Here is a 25,423-nt window from a genome sequence, read left to right on the forward strand (position 1 = left end):
AATTCATTTATGCTTTCATTTCTTCAGGTTCTGCCATGTCGCGTGAACTCTAGCATGCAATGTTGACATAATGATGTAAGTATTGCACATTCCCAAGTCTACAGTTGTCAATGATTCAGCAATCCTATCCAACCTTCAACATGCCAGTGTTTTGCTGTGCCCATTATTTTTTACAGACAAAAGGTATTTGATTTTTAAAATTAAACAAAATAAAAATCTCTCCAAGAAGGAGGGTGAACCACAGTCTCCTTTAAGAAAGTCTCTTAACCACTATGACAAACATGAGTTCTCTAATGACTGTTTAAGAAGTACTAGGGCCCAGGAACCCAAAAGTGTTTTTCAAGTCCTAGTAGAATAACAGACAAAACATAGAAACAGAAAATCACACACATATACACAAATACAATTGCTAATAAACACACTGAAAATATCCTTAGCCTCAATAGCATATTGGGGAATGCATGTTTAAACACAGGAAACAATTTTTCTCCACTAGATTGGCAAAAATTTAAAATATTGTTGGGGTTGATATTGTGGTACAGCAAGTTTAGCCACCGCCAACAATAATGGCATCCCGTAAGAGCACTGGTTGAGTCTGGCTGCTCCACGTTCTATCTGACTTTATGCTAATGTGTATAGGAAAGCAGTGGAAGATGGCCCAAGTGGTTGGACCCCTACTACACACAGAGGAGACCTGGATGGAGCTTCTGGCTCTTGTCCTCAGCCTGGCCCAGCCTTGGCTATTATGGCCAGTTGAGAAGTGAACTAACTCTCTCTCTCTCTCTCTCTCTCTCTCTCTCTCTCTCTCTCTCTTCCTGTGTTTGTGGTGTATGTGTGTGTCTCCCCCATTCTTCCTTCTAACTCTGCTTTTCATTTAAATAAATAAATCTTTAAAAAATATTAATTTTTGGTACCTACAAGGAAATAGAAAAATGGGCATTCACATCCTTTGTTGAGTTAAACATGAAAATAAGTATAGCCAATTTTGAGCGGTAATTTCATACTGTTATTAAAAATTCAAATACCCATCCCTTTCACCCAACAATTAAAATTGTAAATTCTATCATTTAAAGCACATCTTCATGTACATAAATAAAGTGGGAGAATGTTAACTGCTAACAGGCTGGGAATGACAAAATGAAAAAGAAAAAAATTGAGAAAATATAATTATCCATTAATTTAAAAAATGGATAAATAAATTTTGACACTGATTCTACTGATACTGTGTAACAAATAAGCTAATAAAAGGTCTAAGATGGAAAGATACTTTGTAATGATGTAGAAAATTTGTAACAAATTACTGTTCACTAGACAGTAATATAGAACATTGTGTTTGCTTTGCGTTAATGTACTTCTAAAACTGTAGAGTTGGCCAGCGCCGGGGCTCAAGGGGCTAATCCTCAGCCTGCAGCACCAGCACCCCAGGTTCTAGTCCCGGTCAGGGTGCTGGATTCTGTCCAGGTTGCCCCTCTTCCAGTCCAGCTCTCTGCTGTGGCCCGGGAAGGCAGTGGAGGGTGGCCCAAGTCCTTGGGCCCTGCATCTGCATGGGAGACCAGGAGAGGCACCTGACTCCTGGCTTTGGATCAGCATGGTACGCTGGCCACAGCGGCCATTGGAGGGTGAACTGATGGCAAAGGAAGACCTTTCTGTCTCTCTCTCTCTCACTGTCCACTCTCCCTGTCAAAAAAAAAAAAAAAAACAACTGTAGAATGTTGCGTGTGCATGAATTGACTTCATTGTAAAGTCTCAGGAAGGATAGACACCACACTGCTAAAAGTGGCAACTCCTACAAGAAGTTAACTTGGAAGGGGAGGGCTGGGGTGCGGGAAGTTTTCTTGTTTTCTACTTCCATTTTATTTAACAGTCTTATAAGAATATGTTTCATGTATTATTTAACTCAAAGAGACATTTACAGGTACATTTTAAAACACTGATTAGACAAACATATTCAATTTAATACTTTACTTTTAAAAATAGCAATTTTTAGCATTTGTCTGCTTTCATAATCAAATATGCCACCCCCACCCTTAAGAAAGCATCTGAGAGTAAAATGGACAAAATCCAAAAGAAAAAACAAAATGTAGACAAAAAAATTTTTGAATTAAGAATGCCTGATGGGACCAGCTCTGTGACGTAGGGAGTAAAGCCACCACCTGCGGTGCTGTCATCCCATATGGGTGCCAGTTCAAGTTCTGGCTGCCCCACTTCCAATCCAACTCTCTGCTATGGCCTGGGAAAGCAGTAGAGGATACCCCAAGTCCTTGAGCCCCTGAACCCATGTGGGAGATCCAGAGGATGCTCCTGGCTCCTGGTTTCAGATCAGTTCAGCTCCAACCACTGTGGCCATTTTTAGGGAATGAACCAGCAGGTGGAAGACCTTTCTCTCTCTCTCTCTCTCTCTCTCTCTCTATTTCTCTCTCTCTCTCTCTCTCTCTCTCTCTCCCCCTCCCTCCCTCCCTCCCTCCCTCTGCCTCTCTGCAACTCTTCCATTCGAATAAATAAATAAATATTTTAAAAAAAGAAATGCCTGAAATAAGGCCAACTCTAAGCTTATTTCCCCAACACAGAATTAAAGGAAAATGGAAGAATATTGACAATAACAAAGTTTCCTCTCAGCCCTTATCCACACTCGAGCCCCCTTGTTTTTTTTCTTTTGTCACCATTATCATGTGCTATGAAAAAAATGATTGCTCAGACTCTTATCTGAATGCTTTCCTTCTAGGAGTCACTGGTTTAGAGCACCTTTTTTGCTAAGACCTTCTTTTTTAGACATCATGACTGCAGGAAAACTTCTATTTGTGGCTAAATGGATGGATGCACAAGAGAACTTATATTTATAGAAAAGAAGATGACAGATGTTTCCTGGGAGTTTGTTGTATATTAACTTGATCTGAATGTGTGTGTTGGAGAGATATAAGTGTTAAGACATAAATGTACAAAACAAGAGCATTCTTCCCACAAGCAACGTCTGAGAAAGGCAGCTAGCCCCAGACTTTGCTTAGAAACTCTTTCATTACCTTTATTTACTATCCCTGTACTTAAAATGTTTGAGAGAGAGAAAGACACAATGCTCTCATCAGCTGGTTCACCCCTAAATGCCCTCAATGGCCAGGGCTGGGCCATGGTCAGGCTGAATGAAAGCCACAAAACAGAAACTTAATCTGGGACTCCCATGTGGGTGGCAGGGAACCAATTACTTGAGCCATCACCAGCTGCCTCCAAGTCTGGTGTCTGGAGCCAGAGGCAGGTATTAAACTCATCACACAAAATGCCACACTCTCTCCCCTTACACCACTACGTCTCAACAAGGAATTCACAGATGGATCACTTGCTTCTTTAACAGACCACATCACTAAGAAAGGAAGACCTTCAGGTGTAACTGCAAAATATAAATCTCATCCACATAATGTACGGAAAAGTGAAAAAGTTAACCTGGCAGCCAAGAGAACTCTACCATGTTGGCTATTAGAAAAATCATTTTCACAATGCCAAATTTCAAAACTGGTAATATAATTATAGGAAATTATGTTATACTCCAGCATGTAGATCAATGAGCCATTTACCTATGAGTGACCTGACAGGAAACTTTCTAGTGTAAAGTTCACTGAGAGATTTAAAAACATGGGAAACATGGGGGTCAAAATGCTTGAAGTTCAAATTTCAATTCAGATCCTTGTTTGTAGACCAGGAATATAAGACTAACAGAATTTCAAGTGAAAATTAACAAATTTAAGCATAACAGCATACATAGGCAATAGGATCTTGACTTTGAAAATGCAACCACAGGATACAGTCAGTATGTAATATCTAGAGCTAATACTCAGGCCACTCTACTTGCCATTAGAAAGTACCTCTGAAGGGAGAGCTGAAGATAAGTGGTCTGGAAATGCAAACAGAACCTCCAGAGATGGGGGCTGCAGCAGCAGGGGGGCAGGAGCAGCCCAGACCCATGGAAGGGTCTCTCACAATTTCACTGGTTTAAAAATGCATTCTACTGTGTGGGCAGAGCATTCACTAGTAACAAAACACTTAGGGACCATTAATTGTCTGGTACTCTCAGTCTCACTCCCTCCTTGCTGTTGAGAACTACCGTGAAAGAATCAGCTCCAGGATGGGTGCGGAGGATGGTGATGGGAAGGGAGTGTGGTATGGGGTTAAAGGTGTAGTTAGTGAGAGAAGCAGGGGAAGCGCTCATGGGGCTTCCCTGATGGCTCAGCTGTGTGTGACACTCAGCATCACAGGGCTCCCAGTACTGCTGGGCAGGGCCTCACACCTCCCCACACACCACCTACATGGCAAGGGTTTGCTCTTCAACGGAATTCAGTGACCCATGCAAATAAGTTAAGACTTTGTGAAGCATTTAAGTCCTCTTCTTTGCTGTGTCTGCTCTAACTATTCTCAAATGTCTCAAATGCTGGAGAAAGCCTAAGGAACATGTTAACATTAGAAATATCATAGGAACAATTCTAAGTAAGTCAGACGTGTGTGGAAGGCTCAGTTGTCAATTCCTTGCCTGGTTATGTCTAACTCAGTGTTTCCAACTTTGTGCCCTGTCAGAGCAGATGTGTGAGCAGATAAACGTAGAGGACAGATAAGCATGCTTCTAGCTGCCGGGATGTCCTGTAAGAAATTCTGTGTGTGTGTGAATATGTTTGGCAAAAAGCAGCTGGTTTCTCTTCCTTTAAGTTGCTAGAACAAGAGGCCAAAGGAACATTACATAGGGTAGACTGGTAAGGAAATCATCATGCATAAATAAAATAGATTAATCTATAGGTTTATGACTGGAAGAGTTATGTCTTTTTAACTACTGCCCAACATCTACTAAAATGGGACACAGAGTAAGTGGTCCATAAACATATTTTAATTGTTATGTGAAGGTAAAGAGAGACACTAAGAAGTCTGAGAATTAAGCTTAAATTAAATGAAAGGCTCTCTGATGCCTGAAGGCAGTACCTCAGCTTCAGCCTCATTCAAAAAAGAGCCACTATGGCCACAGCAGTGATGTTAATCAGGAGTGGAGGGCACAGGGTAGGCAGACCTCCACATAAACAGTCCAAGCCAGCAGAAAATGATAGGGGTGTAAAATCCCGAGGTAGATGCACTCTCAGCAAGGGCATTTTGCAAAATGTTCAGGATGAGATTTGAAGAGGTGATACATATCTGAATCACCAGGATAATTACACAGCTCTCCTTAAATGCTATAGAGGTATTTTGCATAAGCATTCTGAAAGCTACAAGATCAATTACAAAATAAAGTCTTTCTCCTTGTGATGCTGATTCTCATTCTAACATTGTCTTATGACTTCTATCTACTCTTTGCTCAACTTTGAAGAATCTTACAATTAATCTTCCTACAATAGCTATCTTGATGTATTCTGTGTTCCAAAATGCTTCCAAATACTAAAGAAAGGAAGAAGACTTTATAGTTGCTAAATATTTTAATCCTTAAAGTAAAATGAATAAATAAAAAATTGATATGAAAAAATGCTCAAAATTCCATTGCATGGCTAAAGTAAATCTATTCCCCAAAAGAGTTGGATTTTTCAATTTCCTCTACTTACACATTCATTTCCTGCAAATTTTCAGCTGCAAAATAAAAAGTCTTGATCTGTGGATGGCTGATTCTAAATGCACTTGAAAAGAGAAAAACAAAAACAGATGAGAAATCAGTACCAGATCTGAAAGTAAATGAATCAAATACCAGCATTGTACATTCATCTCCTTTCTTGTAAATTTATAAAAAAATAATTTAGCCACATTAAATAGCTATTGTTTAGTCCTTATTTCTTATAAGGTACTGAGGGTCAGTTTATCATGTCAGAATATCTAAAGAAGAACTGAGTTAAAGCCAGTCAATAGTTTTCATTGAAAACATATGGATGGAAAATCCTTTTATTTTCATTTGTTAACTGCATTGCCATAAAGATACAATAAATTAAAATTTAGAGTGACAGAAATGCCAGTTCAGCATATTGAGATCAGCTCTTTCACACTAAGTATGCACTCAAGCTCAATTAACTATAAGAAGAATTTGTTTATAGAAGTATATTCAGGAATGGAACTTCCACACTGTATCAAAAACCTTATCCAAAGCACTCTTTATTAGTAAAGGAAAATGTAATGTAGATTTTAGTTTAAAGGAAGTATAAAATATTAAAGATGACAAAGTGTTGATACTTGACTATTTAAAATGGAAGTCTGCAGTACAAGCCAAGTTTTCATAAACAACCAGTTAAAAACAACAACAGTTAAAAAAAAAAAAACAGTTAAAATCAACACCTTTGTGCATCTCTGGACACATACAGCTCAGTGAGGCAAAAACTAAAAGCTGACTCCAGTTTGTTAATTTTCTTAGAAGAAAACAATCAGTTGTGGCAACTAGTAACAAAAGTCAACAGGAATGGGGCTGGCACTGTGATGCAGCAGGTTAACGACCTGGTCTGAAGTGCTGGCATCCCATATCGGCGCTGGTTGGAGACCCGGCTGCTCTCTGATCCAGCTTCTGATCCAGCTCTCTCCTATGGCCTGGGACAGCAGTGGAACATGGCCCAAGTCCTTGGGCCCCTGCACCCATGTGGGAGACCCAGTAGAAATGCCTGGCTCCTGGCTTTGGATAGGCGCAGCTCCAGCCATTGCACCCAGTTGGGGAGTGAACCAGCAGATGAAAGACCTCTCTCTCTCTCTCTCTCTCTCTCTCTCTCTGCCTCTCCTCTCTCTGTGTAACTCTGACTTTCAAATAAATAAAAATAAATCTTTTTTTAAAAAAGTCAATAGGGAAATACTCCTTTCTGATAAGATTGAAAAAAAATGTCAAATGTAGAAGAAGGAATAAAACGAATGAAAAATGTTACATATGCAAAACACAGCAGGAGGCTATCATATATAGAGGATTTGGCTGGGTGTCTGGATGCCTGGGTCCAGAGCCAGCTCCCCTGGGAGCACTAGGTAAGTTACCCTCTCTAGGCTGTTTCCTTCTCAGCAGTATAAGGACCATGAATTTGCTTCCTCTTGGTTCTCAATTCTCTCAGATTTAAATTATGCCAGAATATAATCTCCATGCTTAAGGCATCTAAGAATTAAATCCCAAGGGTGCTACTAGCAATTCTGTGAACTAAGAAAGAGAAATTGGTCATGCAATCATATCTGAAACTGGTGAGTCCTGTTCGATCCATTTCTTCTCTTTACAAGGTTAAAACCTTGACATCTGAACCCCCTGCCAGTTCTGGGTAGGAGCTTGTTTTTTATTCCCTCATAGACACAGCCATCAACAACATTCCATGCCAATGTTTCATAAGGGTTTTAAAATCCATCTGCTCCACAAAATGAAATTTCAGGAAATGAGAGGTTAAATGTTTCTATTACCACTTAGGTTGCCAATCCATAATGCTCGAAATTCTCAGGTTTTTGGATGTTACCTGTACTCATTTCCAAATCTATGAACATTTAAAATGGAGAGTGTCCTGGCTCAGAGTTTTGTGGAGGATGAGAGACAACTTACTGTTTTTTCTTGCATTCGGATGCTCTTTCTATGGTGAAATCAGGCAGATTGACAAATCCATCGGCTTTCTCTGCCTGAAACAAATGCAGTCCAGAAACAATAATAAATGCATCAATCCTAGCAACTGGTTTATAAGATCATAAACACATACTAGAGATTGTATAAGTGAAAGAGACTCAAACAACATCTCCCTGAATCAACATTAATTAACCACAAGCCTATCCCAGACACATAGTTTGTGAGAGAAATTAATATTCTCCTGATAATTCACCCCAAATCTCTCCATGAGCCATAACATAACACAGATTAAGGATGGTCAACATTTGGCAAACAGAGGACCTGCCCCTACACTCATAGTTTTTATGGAAAATATAACCCATAAGATCCCTACTTTTGTGGAGCCCACAGGCATCCCGGCATTGTTCTCATCCTAATACTCCAGTTAACTATAAAAATATAAAGTAAAACCTCATTGGTACTCCTTATACAGTGGACAGAGCCCTGACTTTGGAGTCAGCAATTCTACATCCCTATCATGGGTCTACCACTTACTGGTTGTTATGACATAGATGAGTTCAGATAAATAAAACACTCAGACACTCAACAAATATTATTTACTCATCCAAATCTGTAGGCAGAGCCTTGATTAAATCACATAGCCACAACTTACAGAATCTCAACTTCATGATCAATTCCCAAAAAGGACAGATCGTGGGGAGGTTTGGAGGGGTAGTATAACACATTTGAGGACATAGAATGACTATTGCCAAAACTATCATAGGAATATAATCACACTCTCATCTTTCTAGGAACTGTTACTTTAAGATGCATTTGCTTATTTGAATGGCAGAGTTACAGGGAGAGAGAGACAGATCTATCCACTGGTCATGTCCAAATGGCCATAATCAATAGGACTGGGTCAGAGTGAAGCCAGGAGCCAAGAGCTTCTTCTGGGTCTCCCATGTGGATGGCAGGGTGGACCATACTCTGCTGCTTTTCCAGACACATCAGCAGGGCACTGGATTGGAAGTGTGGCAGCTGGGACTCAAACTGGTATTCATATGGGATGTTGGTGTCACAAGTATTGGCTTTACCCACCATGCCACAATGCTGCCCCTTAAGAATTTCTTAATCTGTGTTTTATGAATGAAGCTTAACTGAGCCACTAAGCTACACTGTTTCTCCCAAACAAAACAAATCTTTCATCTACACTGGCATTTCTGAGTAGAAAAATTTCTAAGTAGTCCACAAGATTCAACATAAGTAAGTCAGGGGTCATAGGGAGAGGAATAAAATGGTTTCTGCAATACAATGCTAATTTTGAAAGCTGGCTAGCTATTAAATTAGTGCCATGGGTGCTCTTCAATCATTTCTGCATTCTATGTCTCTCTCCTGTATTGCCAACTGGTGAGCAACCTGCAATCCTTCTTCAAAAAAATTAAGCTCTGAGACATCATCCCTACGCCCATCTCTCTACTAAATGATTCAATTTATCCAAGTCATTCAATTGAAATATCTTATTCTTATAAGATTCAAAACTCAGTCCTAATGGGTACTTCCGTCTTAAAAAGGATATATGCATAACATGTATGTGTGTGTACTGAGTGAATACATAGTTATTCACACACATACATATACATGGGGCTTTCAGAAAGTTCATGGGCATGCATATTATGAAAAATTATGCATGGATTTCATTTTTGTTCTAAAATAAACTTATCTTTTAATTCCATTTTTTAAAAAATTTAAAATACCGGCCGGCACCGTGGCTTAACAGGCTAATCCTCTGCCTTGCAGCACCAGCACACCGGGTTCTAGTCCCGGTTGGGGTGCCAGATTCTATCCCGGTTGTCCCCCTTCCAGGCCAGCTCTCTGCTATGGCCCAGGAAGGCAGTGGAGGATGGCCCAAGTCCTTGGGCCCTGCACCCGCATGGGAGACCAGGAGAAGCACCTGGCTCCTGGCTTCGGATCAGCGAGATGCGCCGGCCGCAGCGGCCATTGGAGGGTGAACCAACAGCAAAAAGGAAGACCTTTCTTTCTGTCTCTCTCACTATCCACTCTGCCTGTTAAAAAAAAAAATTTTAAATACCTTCATATGTATCTTCATTTATGTGTGTTTGTATGTGTATGTGTGTGTGTATATACTCAACTTACCTATTGATTTTCCATTTAGTCCTGGATGGTAATTTCACAAATCCTATCTCACAGAAAATATAAAGTGTTTGAAGATTATATTGTCTACCTTTTGTATAATGTACCATGTTTGGTGTGGGTTCTCAATTAACAACATGTAAAAGTATAATTTTGAAAAAGTATACTTTTTCAAACAATTCCACTTCTAGATATATACCCCCCAAATTGAAAACAGGCACTCAACCAGGTGCACGTCCACAGAAGCACTGTTCACAACAAAAGGTGAGAACACCTGAATATCATCAACAGATGAAAGAGTAAACAAAGTGTCACATGTCCACCCAATAAACTACTACTCAACCAAGAAAAGACGAGGTACTGGTACATGTTACATGATGAACTTCAAAAACATCATGTGAAGTGAAAGAAAGCAGACACAAAAAGTCACACACTGTATGGTGCGAGTTATATGAAATGCCCAGAGTGGGAAATCAGTGTAGACAGAACATAGATTGGAAGTTGCCAGGAGCTGTAAAAAGAGGGGGAGGAGGAGAAACTGCTCAAAGGATCTGGAGTTCCCTTTTGGTGTGAAGAAAATGTTTTGGAACTAAATAGAGGAGGAGGTTGCACAATATCCCGAATGCACTAAAAGCCATTGGATTGCTTACTTTAAATTAGTTAAATTTGTATTATGCAACTTTCATCTCAATTTTTAAAATTTATGTTAGGCTAAAGTAGTCTTATGTAAATTCCCATAACAGATTTAGAAAGAAAATATTATAGTCAATCTTTGTTTCCTCTTCCTACTCCTTGCTAAGCTCATTGTTCCAGACAAACTATAGATACCATGAACCCCAGTGACTTCCATGCTACTAACCCCCATCTACCCATTTGAGTCCTCACTTGATGGGACTCTGGTAACCGTTACTACAGCCCATCCATTCCTCTTGAAATTTCTTATTTTGCCTTTTCTGACAACACATTACTGCCACACTTCTTTTCCTCTAACTACCACTTGCTGCCTTATGGAGCCTTCTTACCATGTCTACTTCTAAAGTGGAAGGGTTCCCTAGAGTTCTGTCCACAGACCTACCCTCCTTTCATTCCAACACTCTCTATGAAAATCATACACATTTTATGGTTTCATCCGTCGTCATTGTACACACATATCCAAAATCTGCACCTCAAACTGAGGTTCAACCCTGGAGCTTCTCTCCCAGATTCCCAACTACCTAATGTATGTGCCTATACACAAGAGCATTCCATGGGCTTTCCAGTAGTGACAAATAAAAACCAAATTCGTTATCTGACCCCAAGACATATCTGCTCCTCTTTCTCCTGTGTTCTCTACTATAATGAACCATACTAATTTCTATTTAGTTGCCAAAAAAAGGCAGTCTTGAGATATCTCTGACACTTGCATGCCCTCCTCAGCACCCAGGCAAGTATAAGGAAGGTAGTATCATTGATCTGTCTGCCACAGGGCTTCTTCAGTCTGTTATCTACCCCTCCCTCTGATCACCATTAACCTCCTGAATTACTGCAAAAGTTTTTGAAACTGTTCCCTTTCTCCCTAATTCTCTCCTCTCATCCAATTTAGTGTTCAAATCACAGGCATTTCAGTTTACATCATGAACATTTTTCATGTCACTTCTCTAATTAAAACTCTGCATGGCTCCCAATTGCCTTTGGATAAAGTCTAAATGCCTTAGCCAAGTACAAAAGCTCTTTATGATCAAGCTTGATTAATTCCACACTTTCATCATCTCTAATGTCCCAGTCTCCTAGTCAACCAAAAACAACAGAAAAAAACTTAAACAAAAAATAAAACGATACTTACATGAGGCTGAAATAGAATGAACAACCTAATTTATATCACAAGAAGTCTCTAAACAATTTATTTGTAGCACAAGAAGTCCATCTCAAGTGATAATGACACAAGTAGCAATCAACAAAAATAAAACACGTATGTATATATACATAGATATTTTACTAATATTTTTATTCATTTAAAATATATCAATATAAAACATAAGTTGTAATCTGGGCAGTCTTTATCTGCATAACTGAAATGCCTGAGATTCCCTCATATAAAAGACCAAATAAATTTGAATAAAGATACCTTATCATTATCATTCTCCCCCACAGTGAATCTTCCCTTTATAAAGAAAGACATTTTTTCATTATTTTAAATACATTTGAGCTGTATTCAAAAATCACAAATAACTGCTAAAATTGGTCCTTGCTTATTTGATTTACAAAAATGACTCAACAAGGCCGGCGCAGCGGCTCACTAGGCTAATCCTCCGCCTACAGCACCGGCACACTGGGTTCTAGTCCCGGTCGGGGAGCCGGATTCTGTCTCGGTTGCCCCTCTTCCAGGCCAGCTCCCTGCTGTGGCCCGGGAGTGCAGTGGAGGATGGCCCAAGTGCTTGGGCCCTGCACCAGTATGGGAGACCAGGAGGAAGCACCTGGCTCCTGGCTTTGGATCAGCGCCGTGTGCCAGCCGCAGCGGCCATTGGAGGGTGAACCAACGGTAAAGGAAGACCTTTCTCTCTTTCTCTCCCTCTCTCGCTAACTCTGCCTGTCAAAAAAAAAAAGACTCAACAGTGACAGTCACAGTGGGCAAACTTTGAGAGAATAGTAGTTTCCTTCTCTGTTTCCTCCTACTTCTCAGATTGCGCCTTGCCTATAACGTACATACTCTTCAAGGATTTTTAACTTTCTAAAAAGTCACTGGAAACTTTTGCATTGGTACTTGCATGCTTTCCTCTGAATTTTTATGTGATTAAAAAGATTGTCTTGCAGCAGGTATCAGACTGTCTTTTGGCCATTGTCTAGTCTTAAATCCTGAAGCACATAGCAGCTTAGTTTGTCATGCTAATCTGCAGTCTCAGAGGTCTTCCTCCTCACAACTCAGCACGTCATCCACTTTTCCTAGCATCTCTGCCTTTAATCCTCTCAATGCGATGTCATGTGCAGTTGCTGTCATTAGGCAGCACTAAACAAACATTTTTATCAAAACAGTGCTAAAATGTCAGGAGGAGAAAAGGGTTGTTGCCTATATTTCTTGTGTCATGAGTTACTTGCATTTACATCTGCCTGGAATGTTTGCTCTTATTTACCTCTAGGGTTTTACACTCTCATTTATTCAACAGATATTTATAGGGTACCCTCTGTGAATCAGGCACTGTGTCAGACATATGGGGAAATGAGGACAAGGACAAATGAGAGATCTCTTCTGTCTAGGGAAATGAGACAACAATTCCACATGAAAACACACAAATTACACAGAGTGCTGTAAGCCACAACTGTTATGGAAAAAAGTAAAACGGATCCCGAGTAAAGCAGTTCTGAGAAATGGGCAGAACAGGTTGCCCGGTGGACCCACAATTGCCCTCCTACTTCATTCCCCCATAAAAGTTTCCAGGATTCGATTCAGGTGTGAATATCTCCAAAATTTTCCCCTGCTCCCCAGGCCTGCAATAGGTATCTTCCAGTTTGCTACCAACATTCAGAATTCTCTCATTGTAGTTATTCAGATAATTGCCTGCATCTCTAAAGACTACTTTGAAGAAAATAATTCTCTTACTTATGTACTATTTATGTACAAAGTAGGTCTTCAATAGGTGTGGAATAAACAGTTTTATGAATAAATGAATGATAGCGACATTATCCTGGGGCTGGCACTGTGGCATACCGGCTGCTCCACTTCAGATTCAGCTCCCTGCTAATAGACCTGGGAAAGCAGCAAAAGATGGCCCAAGTCCTTTGGCCCCTGAACCCATGTGGGAGACCCAGAAGAAGCTCCTGGCTCCTGGATTGGGATTGGCCCAGCTCCAGCCTTTGCAGCCATTTGGGGAGTGAACCAGCAGATGGAAGATATTTTTCTCTTTCTCTCCCTCTCCCTCTCTCCCTCTCTCCCTCTCTCTCTCTCCCCCCGCCCTCCCTCCCTCTCTCCTCCCCTCCACCTTTCAAATAAAAAAAAACTTTTTAAAAAACGGTAGATAGCAACATTATCCTTTTACTCCAAAAAGAATGAAAGCACTAAGATTAGAAGCCAATCTGGAAAGCGGGTTATAAAAAATATTAACATGTAATTACCATTGGACCCAGCAATTCCATGCCTAGGTATCTACCCAAGAGAAGTAAAAGCATATGCCCACGCAAAGATTTGCATGCAAATATTTATAGCCGCACTATTCATAATAGCCCCAAACTGGAAACAACCTAACTGTCCATCAACTGGTAAATAGAGTGACATATTCATACAATAGAGTTCTATTTAGTAATAAAAATAATCAAAGTACCAACACAAGTTAAAGCATGGGTAAGCTATGAAAACATTATATTAGTGAAAATCAGATACTACATAGGATTGCAAATTCCATTTGTATGGAATATACATAGGTAGTAAGTGCAAATGTGCTTTCCAGGGGTAGGAATGGAGATTAACCGTAATGGACAAGAAGTATCTTAGCAGTACGATGAAAAGGCCTAAAACTGAATTATTATGATACTTAATCACTCAGTAAATCCATCAAAAATCATTAAATAGTAAATTTAAACAGGGCAAATTTTATGATTCATGAAATGTACCTGAATAAAACCATCTAACCATCTTTTTTAAAAAATTTATCTATTTATTTGAAAGAGCTACAGAGAGAGAGGGAGAGACAGAGAGATCCTCTATTCATGCAGTTTCATTCCCCAGATGGCCACAGTGGCCAGGGCTGACCCAGGCTGGAACAAGGAGCCAGAAGCCTCATCTCCATCTCCCACATGGGTGGCAGTGTCCCAAACACTTGGGCCATCCTCCACTGCTCCTCCCAGGCCACTGGCAGGGAGCTGGACCAGAAGTGGAGAAGCTGGGACACAAACCAGAGTCCATATGGGATGCAGGCATTGCAAGCAGCAGGTTTACCCACTACACCACAAAGCTGGTTACCAATAGAGCCATCTTTAAAAACACAAGATGCAGGCAAATTTTTGGGGAAATAAAAACTATGGATGAAAAGTTCCTCTTATTTGACATTCAGTAAGACCTGGAAGAAGGTGCAAAACAAGGCCTCTAATAATTGATTTATGACTTAATACAATCTGTCCAAGTTTTAGACACAAAGTTGAGCTAGTATTTCTAATATCCAATGGTTTAAGTTAATTATGATTTCGTTTGGCTTATAGAGATTTTACATAGATAAATATTTTATAAAAGCCTTGACACAATTTATATATTTTTTAAAAATTAACTAAATAGGGCATCATATTTTAATATTTAAATGGCAGAGCACAGAGATTTTTTGAGCAGTGAAAATACCCCAATTTTACACTAGTGGATACAGGTTGTTATACCTTTGACCACAGCCTGAGAATGCACAGCATCAAGTGAACCCTCTTGTACCAGGCTCTGGGTGTTGACATATCTTCATAGAGAGTCACCGACTGCAGCAAACACATCCCTTTGCTGGAGGTGTGTATAATGACAGACTCTATACATGTGTAAGTGTAGGGAGCAAACGGGAAATCTCTGTATCTTCCCTTCAATGGTGCCATGAATCTAAAGCTGTTCTATAAAATAAAGGCTTTTATGAAAGTAATGAAAATAGGGCATTAGATGGTAATATTTACACAAAAAATAAATAATGACAAAGTTTAGATTTTTGCTACCACATGTACCATGTAAAATAGACAAAGTACTTCTTAAGTAGCTACAGAGGTCAGGAAGGCAGGACAGAGCTCGAGAAAGAGTCATGTATAACACTTAAAGGCTAAGTAGGTCAAAGAAGACAGATCAGAAACAAATTACCAGTAATAAAGGAAATGATTATGTGTGTCATGGTTAAAAATACAAGCATAGTTATCTCTGTTTTCAGTGGAACCATATTTCCTTGATTCTAAGAGAACTGATTTTGTTGCCCTTCAATAATTTTCCAAATGGCACCTTAGAATTTATGCATCCTCTTATTTTCATGTGAGCATTTTCTCCCAAAGCCTGCTATTAAGTAAATTATAAACTATAATCCTTAAAATAAATAATATCCTAAATGTGAGGAAAAACAGTTTTAAAAAACAGACTTCTTTGTAATATGCTATTGTGTTTACAAATGAATATGGATTTAAAATTTTTGGAATTACTTTAAATAAATTTAAGTGAAGTTATCCAATGAATTTCAGAATCGGAAAAATCTGCAAAACTCTCGAATTCCCCATTTTCCCAGTTCTGCAGTGAGAATTCCAGCATGTGCGAAATAGATGTGATCTAAAGTCTAAGCAGAGTGGCTCATTCCCATGCTACCTTGAACCAGATGGCACTAAATTCTCATGGTGCACACAGGCTTGCAACCACTGGAGAAATATGCATTTTGTTCTCTAAAGATAAGCTGAAAGTCAACTGAGATTGAGACAAACGCAAATAAAATTTATTGCTAAATTTCAAGTTCCACAGAGATGTCATGCTCATACATTGCTGGTGGTAACATAAAATGGAACCCAGTGAAAGAAAACTAGGTGGTAACTAGCAAAATGCCTTTATCTTTTAGACCAGAAATACTGCTTCCAGGATCAAAAATACATCTTTGAAAACATGTATACTGCAGCATATTTGTATTTATAAAAGTCTATAAAAATACAAATGTCTATCATAAGACAGTTCAATAAATAGTATTCACATACAATGAATGACTAACTATACAAAATGATGTACATACATATAATCTCCAGATCATAGAAGAGAAATAGTAAGGTATAGTAAGTATATAGTATACTAATTTTGTATATGAGATATGACTCAATATATAATTGCCTGCATCTGTAGAAAGAAACCATGTAGGGGTAGATATTTGTTCAGATATTTGAGAAACCTGCACCCATATTGGAGTGCCTGGGTACCAGTCCTGGCTCATTTTTCTGCTAATACTCACCCTGGGAGGCAGCAGGTAACATCTCAAGAGCCTGATTCCTACCACTGACATAGGAGACCTTAACTGAGTTCCCAGCCCCTGGCTTTGACCTAGCTTAACTCTAGCTATTATGGGCTTTTGGGGGAATGAACCAGCAGATGGAAGATCTCTCTGTGTCTCTCCATCTCTGTGTAATTCTGCCTTTCAAACAAATGAGTAACTCCTTTTCAGAAAAAAAAAAAAAAAGAAGGAAGGAAATGTGAAGATTCATGAACCCAAGCAATGCCTATTCTGCAAGCCTCGCATGGAGTGGCAGAGAGCCACACTGAGCCTCGGGCTGCAACAAGCACAGAACAAGATCTAAGAAAAATGAGTTTTTGTTGGGTTTGGTTGGTTTTCTTCTAGGTATTAGAAGCAGGCCTGACAGTGAGAATTCTTGAAATGCTTTTTTTTTTTTAATTTATTTATTTTACAGATAGAGTTAGACAGTGAGAGAGAGAGAGCCAGAGAGAAAGGTCTTCCTTCCGTTGGTTCACTCCCCAAATGACCACTATGCCCAGCGCTGCGCCCATCCAAAGCCAGGAGCCAGGTGCTTCCTCCTGATCTCCCATGCAGGTGCAGGGGCCCAAGCACCTGGGCCATCCTCCACTGCCCTCCTGGGCCACAGCAGAGAGCTAGACTGGAAGAGGAGCAACCCGGACAAGAACCTGGCACCCACATGGGATGCCGGCACAACAAGGCAAAGGATTAACCAAGTGAGCCAAGGCACAGGCTCTGAAATATTTTTTGTTTTGGTTTGGTTTTTTTTTTTTTTTTTTTTTTTTTTTGACAGACAGAGTGGACAGTGAGAGAGAGAGAGAGACAGAGAGAAAGGTCTTCCTTTTCCGTTGGTTCACCCCACAAAGGTCACTGTGGCTGGCACGCTGAGGCCAGCGCACTGCGCTGATCTGAAGCCAGGAGCCAGGTGCTTCTCCTGGTCTCCCATGTGGGTGCAGGGGCCCAAGCACTTGGGCCATCCTCCACTGCACTCCCGGACCACAGCAGAGAGCTGGACTGGAAGAGGGGCAACCGGGACAGAATCCGGCGCCCCCACCGGAACTAGAACCTGGTGTGCCGGCGCCGCAGGCAGAGGATTAGCCTATTGAACAGCGGCACCAGCCTGAAATGTTTTTAAGACATATAACAATCTTGAGTGACACATAAGAAAAGTTTACAATTATGGAGTGTTAACCATATGCCAGTGAGGTACTTTTATCACTGCCTTTTGAGGAAATTTAATCTCACTCCAAGTATTGGAACTCATGAAACTGATCAGTTTCAAACATAGAACACTAAATTAGACTGGCATTATAAAATGGGAAAATTATGTGACATTAATAAAATGACACAACTTAAACCAGGACCAGAATTCAGTTTAGTAATCTTAACATGCAACTGAAGAACATCTTCCCAGCTAAAACAGGAGGAGAACAGAACCTGCAATCAGAACATGACACAGAAGAAAGAACCCTGGATTTGGAATCACAAATCCCTGTGATCTTAGTAGCACACTTATCCTCTCTGTGTCACTGTCCCCACCTTGACAATGCAGATACAGATAGAATCAACAGAGACATAGGAAACACTGCAAAATGGTTAAACCTATATTAATTTAAGATTGTATTTCCATTAACTCTAGGGAATGAAGAAAAGGAGTGAAAAAAAGCAAAACAAAAGTCAAAGAATGACCCAGGAAGAAACAGGCAATGTACAATAACTGCTGGACTCGGCTGAGCCCTCTGCATAGCAGTGTCTGCATCTCAGCTTTCCCTTGTCATCTTTGCCTCACATTAATGGTTGCAAAGAAAAAAAAAATGCTTTAAATTCCTTGGAGGATAATAATGCGAGCAAGCTTACTGAATTCTTCATTTTTCATTTAGGCTATATTTTTTTATTAAAATGTTGCTGCATGTGTATTTATCTAACATTACCCTATGAACTTAGTTAGATTTTAATCTGGAGAGATGTTCTTACAAATGCCTAGAAATAGATACCCTACATAGAAAACATTTGGTAAATATATTTGGCGAGTAAGCACAAAGGCTTAATTTCCTGCACAACCCAGATTCTTGGCATGAATTCCAGAAATGCTCTGACTCTGCTGCTGCTGCTACCATCATGATGGCTCCAACAAAGGGGCAGGCCACTTGCAGCACATGCTGCTGGCGACTCCAGCCACATCCCCTGGTCCTGACCACCCATGGCACCTGGACAGTTTCCCAGTGCCAGCACCTGCAGCTCTTGGTGGGAAGCCTTCTCCAGCTGCCCTGTCCCAGTCTCCCCTCTGTGCAGAGGCTCGAAGGAGTCACCACCCCCAGGACACATTCTCAACTCATGACTGACGGGACCTAGTGTATAAATCGCCCAGCTGCCCTGTCCCTTGGTATGAAGACTTCTGCATTAGGGTTTTTCACAAGCTCTCAGAATTCCCAAGCACAATTAAGCTACCATTACCCACAGTGATAATTTGCTTGCTACGGTGAGCTTTATTGCTTACATTGCACCCACGCTCACTCTCCCATTCCCTTTCCAATTATCATAGTGAGCCCTCCACATTGACGGATTCCAGATCCACGGAGTCAACCAATCATGGACTGAAAATATTCAGGAAACTGAACATGTACTTTCTTGTCATTATTCCACACACAGTACATCTAAAAACTATTTGCATAGCTTTTACTTTGTATTAGGTATTGTAAGTAATCTAAAGATGGTTTAAAGCATACCATAGGATGTGTGTAGATTATATGTCAATACTACATTACTCTGTATAAAGAATTTGAGCATCCTCAAATTTTGGTGATGCAGAGGGACCTGGAATCAGTTTTACACTTTCACTTCCCAAATCACTTCCCAAGTAACCATTTGCACCCAAATCCTCTTCTCAGGATTTGCTTCAAGGAAACCTAACCCAAGAAGCAACTGTCACTCTCCTCACAGGAAATACTTCTGTCCTTAATAACCATGAACAGTCCAACTGCTCAGCTCCACAATGCTTCTTATTTCTCCCAGAATTCCACAAGAAAGGATGATGTCACTATCACATTAGCTCATGTTTAAGTGGTGAAAAGGGCTGGCATCACATTCTGTGACTTGCAAGCCAACTCTCCTAGCTAGCATCTCTTACTTATATTCTTTCATTGTTTCTCTGGAATCACATTTTAAGTGAAATAAAGTTATGAGTGCATTTCCAGATAGTCTCACATACAGAGATAGTCATTACCTTCAGACAAATCATTTTCAAAAACAATGAGGTTGGGCCGGTGCTGTGGCCAGCAGATTAACACCCTGGCCTGAAGCACCAGCATCCCATATGGGCGCTGGTTCGAGACCCAGCTGCTTTACTTTCAATCCAGCTCTCTGCTATGGCCTAGGAAAGCAGAAGAAGATGGCCCAAGTCCTTGGGCCCCTGCACCCACATGGGAGAACCAGATGAAGCTCCTGGCTCCTGGCTTCAGAGCGGCCCAGCTCCGGCTGTTGTGGCCAACTGGGAGTGAACCAACAAATGGGAGACCTCTCTTTCTTTCTGCCTCTCCTCTCTCTGTGTAATTCTGACTTTCAAATAAATAAATAAATCTTTAAAAAAAAACAATGAGGGGGGGGCGGAGCCAAGATGGCGGATAGTGAGGACGTGTGCCTTAGTTTGGGAAAATAAACTTTCATAAAAGTGGAATTACTGTAGCCTCAGGAAAAGACTCAAAAAAAAAAAAAAACTGCAGAGGAAACGCTTCCGGATCTTGTGGGTGAGACACAGAGGACTTACAGGGAACCCACCGCGTGGAAAACCAACCGAGAAGAGCCGAGCGGGAGAGGAGCCAGAGCCACAGAATCTCGCCAGCGCGGGAACGGAGGTCGGTAAGACAAAGACCTGAGAAGTCCGAGACATTGGGGGGAGGGTGAACAGAGGCCTCTCCCTTCACTCACCAAGCAAAACAAAGAGCACCGCGATTTTACATATGTAAAGCTCAGCCAAACTCAGTATCTTTAGCGAAACTAGAGAACACATTGAGGGCTGCATAAACGCTGTGTATGTTCCCAGGCATAGATCAAACAAATACCCACAGAGGCTAGATTTCAACTACCCTCAACTCCACTCCCAACTGAGTCAAAAGAAAAAAAAAAAGAGAGAGAGAGAGAGAGCGCGTCCCAGCAAGGAGCAAGTAATCCGGGAGAGTCGCTCTTTACACGGCCTTAAACCTCAAGAAACAAGCATAGCTCTCTAGCCACACCCATCACAGCCCCTAAGGCTCCAACAAAACAGACAGCTCACTCAGAGGCACAGTATAACGAGAGAAAAAAAAAAAAACAAAAACAAAAACAAAAACAAAAACACCACAAATTATCTCTAACATGCCAAGCAAGAAACATAGAAGCGGAGGTACCAAAGATAAGGATAGCACTATGACGCCCCCAAGTGAACAAGACACGCCAATGCAAGATCATGAAGATCAAGAGTTAGAGCAAATGCACGAAGCAGATTGCAAAAATTTCATAAGAACATTAAGAAGTTCTCAAAAACAAATTCTTGAACTACAGAAATCCTTAATGGACAAGATAGAAAATCTCTCCCGTGAAAATGAAATATTAAGGAGGAATCAAAATGAAATGAAAAAATTAGTGGAACAGGAAACTGCAGTACTGGCAAAAAATCTCAATGAAATGAAGAACTCAATAGATCAAATGGCAAACACATTAGAGAGCCTTAAAAACAGAATGGATGAAGCAGAAGAGAGAATATCGGAATTAGAAGACAGAGAACAGGAAAGGAAACAGTCAAATCAAAAAAAAGAAGAAGAAATCAGTAATCTAAAAAATACTGTCAGGAATCTACAGGATACTATTAAAAAACCCAACATTCGGGTTCTAGGAGTTCCTGAAGGCATGGAAAGGGAGAAAGGATTAGAAGGCCTTTTTAGTGAGATACTAGCAGAAAATTTCCCAGGTTTGGAGAAGGACAGAGACATCCTAGTACAGGAAGCTCAGAGAACCCCTAATAAACATGATCAAAAGAGATCCTCACCAAGACACGTCGTAATCAAACTCACCACAGTGAAACACAAAGAAAAGATCCTAAAATGTGCAAGAGAGAAACGCCAGATTACTCTCAGAGGATCTCCAATTAGACTTACAGCTGATTTCTCATCAGAAACCCTACAAGCCAGGAGAGAATGGCGAGATATAGCCCAGGTACTAAGAGAGAAAAACTGCCAGCCCAGAATATTATATCCTGCAAAGCTCTCATTTGTGAATGAAGGTGAAATTAAGACCTTTCACAGCAAACAGAAATTGAAAGAATTTGTCGCCACTCATCCAGCCCTGCAAAAGATGCTTAAAGATGTGTTACATACAGAAACACAGAAACACGGTCACCAATATGAAAGAAGGTAAAGGAAGGAAACCTCAGAGCAAAAGATCACAGGAAGCTCAAACCAGATATTAGAAAATATCTTTGGCAAATGGCAGGGCAAAGTTACTCCTTCTCAATAGTCACATTGAATGTTAATGGCTTGAACTGTCCAGTTAAAAGACACCGATTGGCCGATTGGGTTAAGGACCAAAACCCATCCTTTTGCTGCTTACAAGAAACCCATCTATCCAACAATGATCCATACAAGCTGAGAGTGAAAGGCTGGAAAAAGATATACCACGCCAACAGAAATGAAAAGAGAGCGGGCGTAGCCATCTTAATTTCGGACAACATAAACTTTACCACAAAAACTGTTAGGAGAGACAAAGAGGGGCACTATATAATGATTAAGGGATCCATTCAACAGGAAGATATAACGATTATCAACGTATATGCACCTAATTACAGGGCACCAGCCTATTTAAAAGACTTGTTAAGAGACTTAAAGGGAGACTTAGACCCCAATACAATAGTACTGGGGGACTTCAATACTCCACTCTCAGAGATAGACAGATCAACAGGACAGAAGATGAACAAGGAGACAGTAGATTTAAATGACACTATAGCCCAAATGGATCTAACAGACATCTACAGAACATTTCATCCTACATCTAAGGACTTTACATTCTTCTCAGCAGTACATGGAACCCTCTCTAGGATTGACCACATACTAAACCATAAAGCAAGTCTCAGCAAATTCAAAAGAATTAGAATCATACCATGCAGCTTCTCAGACCACAAAGGAATGAAATTGGAAATTGGCAACTCAGGAATCCCTAGAGCACGTGCAAACACATGGAGATTGAACAACATGCTCCTGAATGAACAATGGGTCATAGAAGAAATTAAAAGAGAAATCAAAAATTTTCTGGAAGTAAATGAGGATAACAGCACAACATACCAAAACCTATGGGATACAACAAAAGCAGTGTTAAGAGGAAAGTTTATATCAATAGGTGCCTACATCAAGAAATTGGAAAGGCACCAAATAGATGAGCTTTCAAGTCATCTCAAGGATCTAGAAAATCTGCAGCAAACCAAACCCAAACCCAGTAGGAGAAGAGAAATAATTAAAATCCGAGAAGAAATCAACAAGATTGAATCCAAAAAAACATTACAAAAAATCAGCCAAACGAGGAGCTGGTTTTTTGAAAAAATAAACAAAATTGACACCCCATTGGCCCAACTAACTAAAAAAAGAAGAGAAAAGACCCAAATCAATAGGATCAGAGATGAAATGGGAAACGTAACAACAGACGCCACAGAAATAAAAAGAATCATCAGAAATTACTACAAGGACTTGTATGCCAGCAAACAGGAAAATCTATCAGAAATGGACAGATTCTTGGACACATACAACCTCCCTAAATTGAGCCAGGAAGACATAGAAAACCTAAACAGACCAATAACTGACACAGAAATTGAAACAGTAATAAAGGCCCTCCCAACAAAGAAAAGCCCAGGGCCAGATGGATTCACTGCTGAGTTCTACCAGACATTTAGAGAAGAACTAACTCCAATTCTTCTCAAACTATTCAGAGCAATCGAAAAAGAGGGAATCCTCCCAAATTCCTTCTATGAAGCCACCATCACCTTAATTCCTAAGCCAGAAAGAGACGCAACACTGAAAGAGAATTACAGACCAATATCCCTGATGAACATAGATGCAAAAATTCTCAGTAAAATTCTGGCCAATAGAATGCAACAACACATCAGAAAGATCATCCACCCAGACCAAGTGGGATTCATCCCCGGTATGCAGGGATGGTTCAACATTCGCAAAACAATCAACGTAATACACTACATTAACAGACTGCAGAAGAAAAACCATATGATTCTCTCAATAGACGCAGAGAAAGCACTTGATAAAATACAACACCCTTTCATGATGAAAACTCTAAGCAAACTGGGTATGGAAGGAACATTCCTTAATACAATCAAAGCAATATATGAAAAACCCACGGCCAACATCCTGTTGAATGGGGAAAGGTTGGAAGCATTTCCACTGAAATCTGGTACCAGACAGGGATGCCCTCTCTCACCACTGCTATTCAATATAGTTCTGGAAGTTTTGGCCAGAGCTATTAGGCAAGAAAAAGAAATTAAAGGGATACAAATCGGGAAGGACGAACTCAAACTATCCCTCTTTGCAGATGATATGATTCTTTATTTAGGGGACCCAAAGAACTCTACTAAGAGACTGCTGGAACTCATCGAAGAGTTTGGCAAAGTAGCAGGATATAAAATCAATGCACAAAAATCAACAGCCTTTGTATACACAGGCAATGCCACGGCTGAGGAAGAACTTCTAAAATCAATCCCATTCACAATAGCTACAAAAACAATCAAATACCTTGGAATAAACTTAACCAAAGACGTTAAAGATCTCTACGATGAAAACTACAAAACCTTACAGAAAGAAATAGAAGAGGATACCAAAAAATGGAGAAATCTTCCATGCTCATGGATTGGAAGAATCAATATCATCAAAATGTCTATCCTCCCAAAAGCAATTTATACATTCAATGCAATACCCATCAAGATCCCGAAGACCTTCTTCACAGATCTAGAAAAAATGATGCTGAAATTCATATGGAGACACAGAAGACCTCGAATAGCCAAAGCAATCCTGTACAACAAAAACAAAGCCGGAGGCATCACAATACCTGATTTTAGGACATACTACAGGGCAGTTGTTATCAAAACAGCATGGTACTGGTACAGAAACAGATGGATAGACCAATGGAACAGAATAGAAACACCAGAAATCAATCCAAACATCTATAGCCAACTTATATTTGACCAAAGATCCAAATCTAATCCCTGGAATAAGGACAGTCTATTCAATAAATGGTGCTGGAAAAATTGGATTTCCACATGCAGAAGCTTGAAGCAAGACCCATACCTATCACCTTACACAAAAATTCACTCAACATGGATTAAAGACTTAAATCTACGACCCGAAACCATCAAATTATTAGAGAGCATTGGAGAAACCCTGCAAGATATAGGCACAGGCAAAGACTTCCTGGAAAATACTCCAAAAGCACAGGCAGTCAAAACCAAAATTAACATTTGGGATTGCATCAAATTGAGAAGCTTCTGTACCTCGAAAGAAACAGTCAGGAAAGTGAAGAGGCAACCAACAGAATGGGAAAAAATATTCGCAAACTATACTACAGATAAAGGATTGATAACCAGAATCTACAAAGAAATCAAGAAAAACCACAACAACAAAACAAACAACCCACTTAAGAGATGGGCCAAGGACCTCAATAGACATTTTTCGAAAGAGGAAATCCAAATGGCCAACAGACACATGAAAAAATGTTCAAGATCACTAGCAATCAGAGAAATGCAAATCAAAACCACAATGAGGTTCCATCTCACCCCGGTGAGAATAGCTCACATTCAGAAATCTACCAACAACAGATGCTGGAGAGGATG

General features: G+C 40.2%; 2 protein-coding genes across 2 annotated transcripts in view; one reads left to right on the forward strand and one right to left on the reverse strand.

Annotated features, from left to right (window-relative positions):
• The window catches only part of OPRM1 (opioid receptor mu 1), a 185,797-nt gene that overhangs the window by 148,473 nt on the left and 11,901 nt on the right, over positions 1-25,423 (forward strand). The window lies entirely within an intron of this gene.
• Positions 1-25,423, reverse strand: part of IPCEF1 (interaction protein for cytohesin exchange factors 1) — an 80,457-nt gene that overhangs the window by 43,104 nt on the left and 11,930 nt on the right. The window contains exons 2-3 of the mRNA XM_062186958.1: positions 7,499-7,572; positions 5,562-5,633 (exon numbers count right to left, since the gene is read on the reverse strand). Of these exons, the coding sequence (XP_062042942.1) occupies positions 5,562-5,633; positions 7,499-7,572 (146 nt within the window). The remainder of the gene's footprint in view (positions 1-5,561; positions 5,634-7,498; positions 7,573-25,423) is intronic.

The sequence above is a fragment of the Lepus europaeus genome, chromosome 3, assembly GCF_033115175.1.
Source record: "Lepus europaeus isolate LE1 chromosome 3, mLepTim1.pri, whole genome shotgun sequence".
Lineage (NCBI taxonomy): Eukaryota > Metazoa > Chordata > Mammalia > Lagomorpha > Leporidae > Lepus > Lepus europaeus.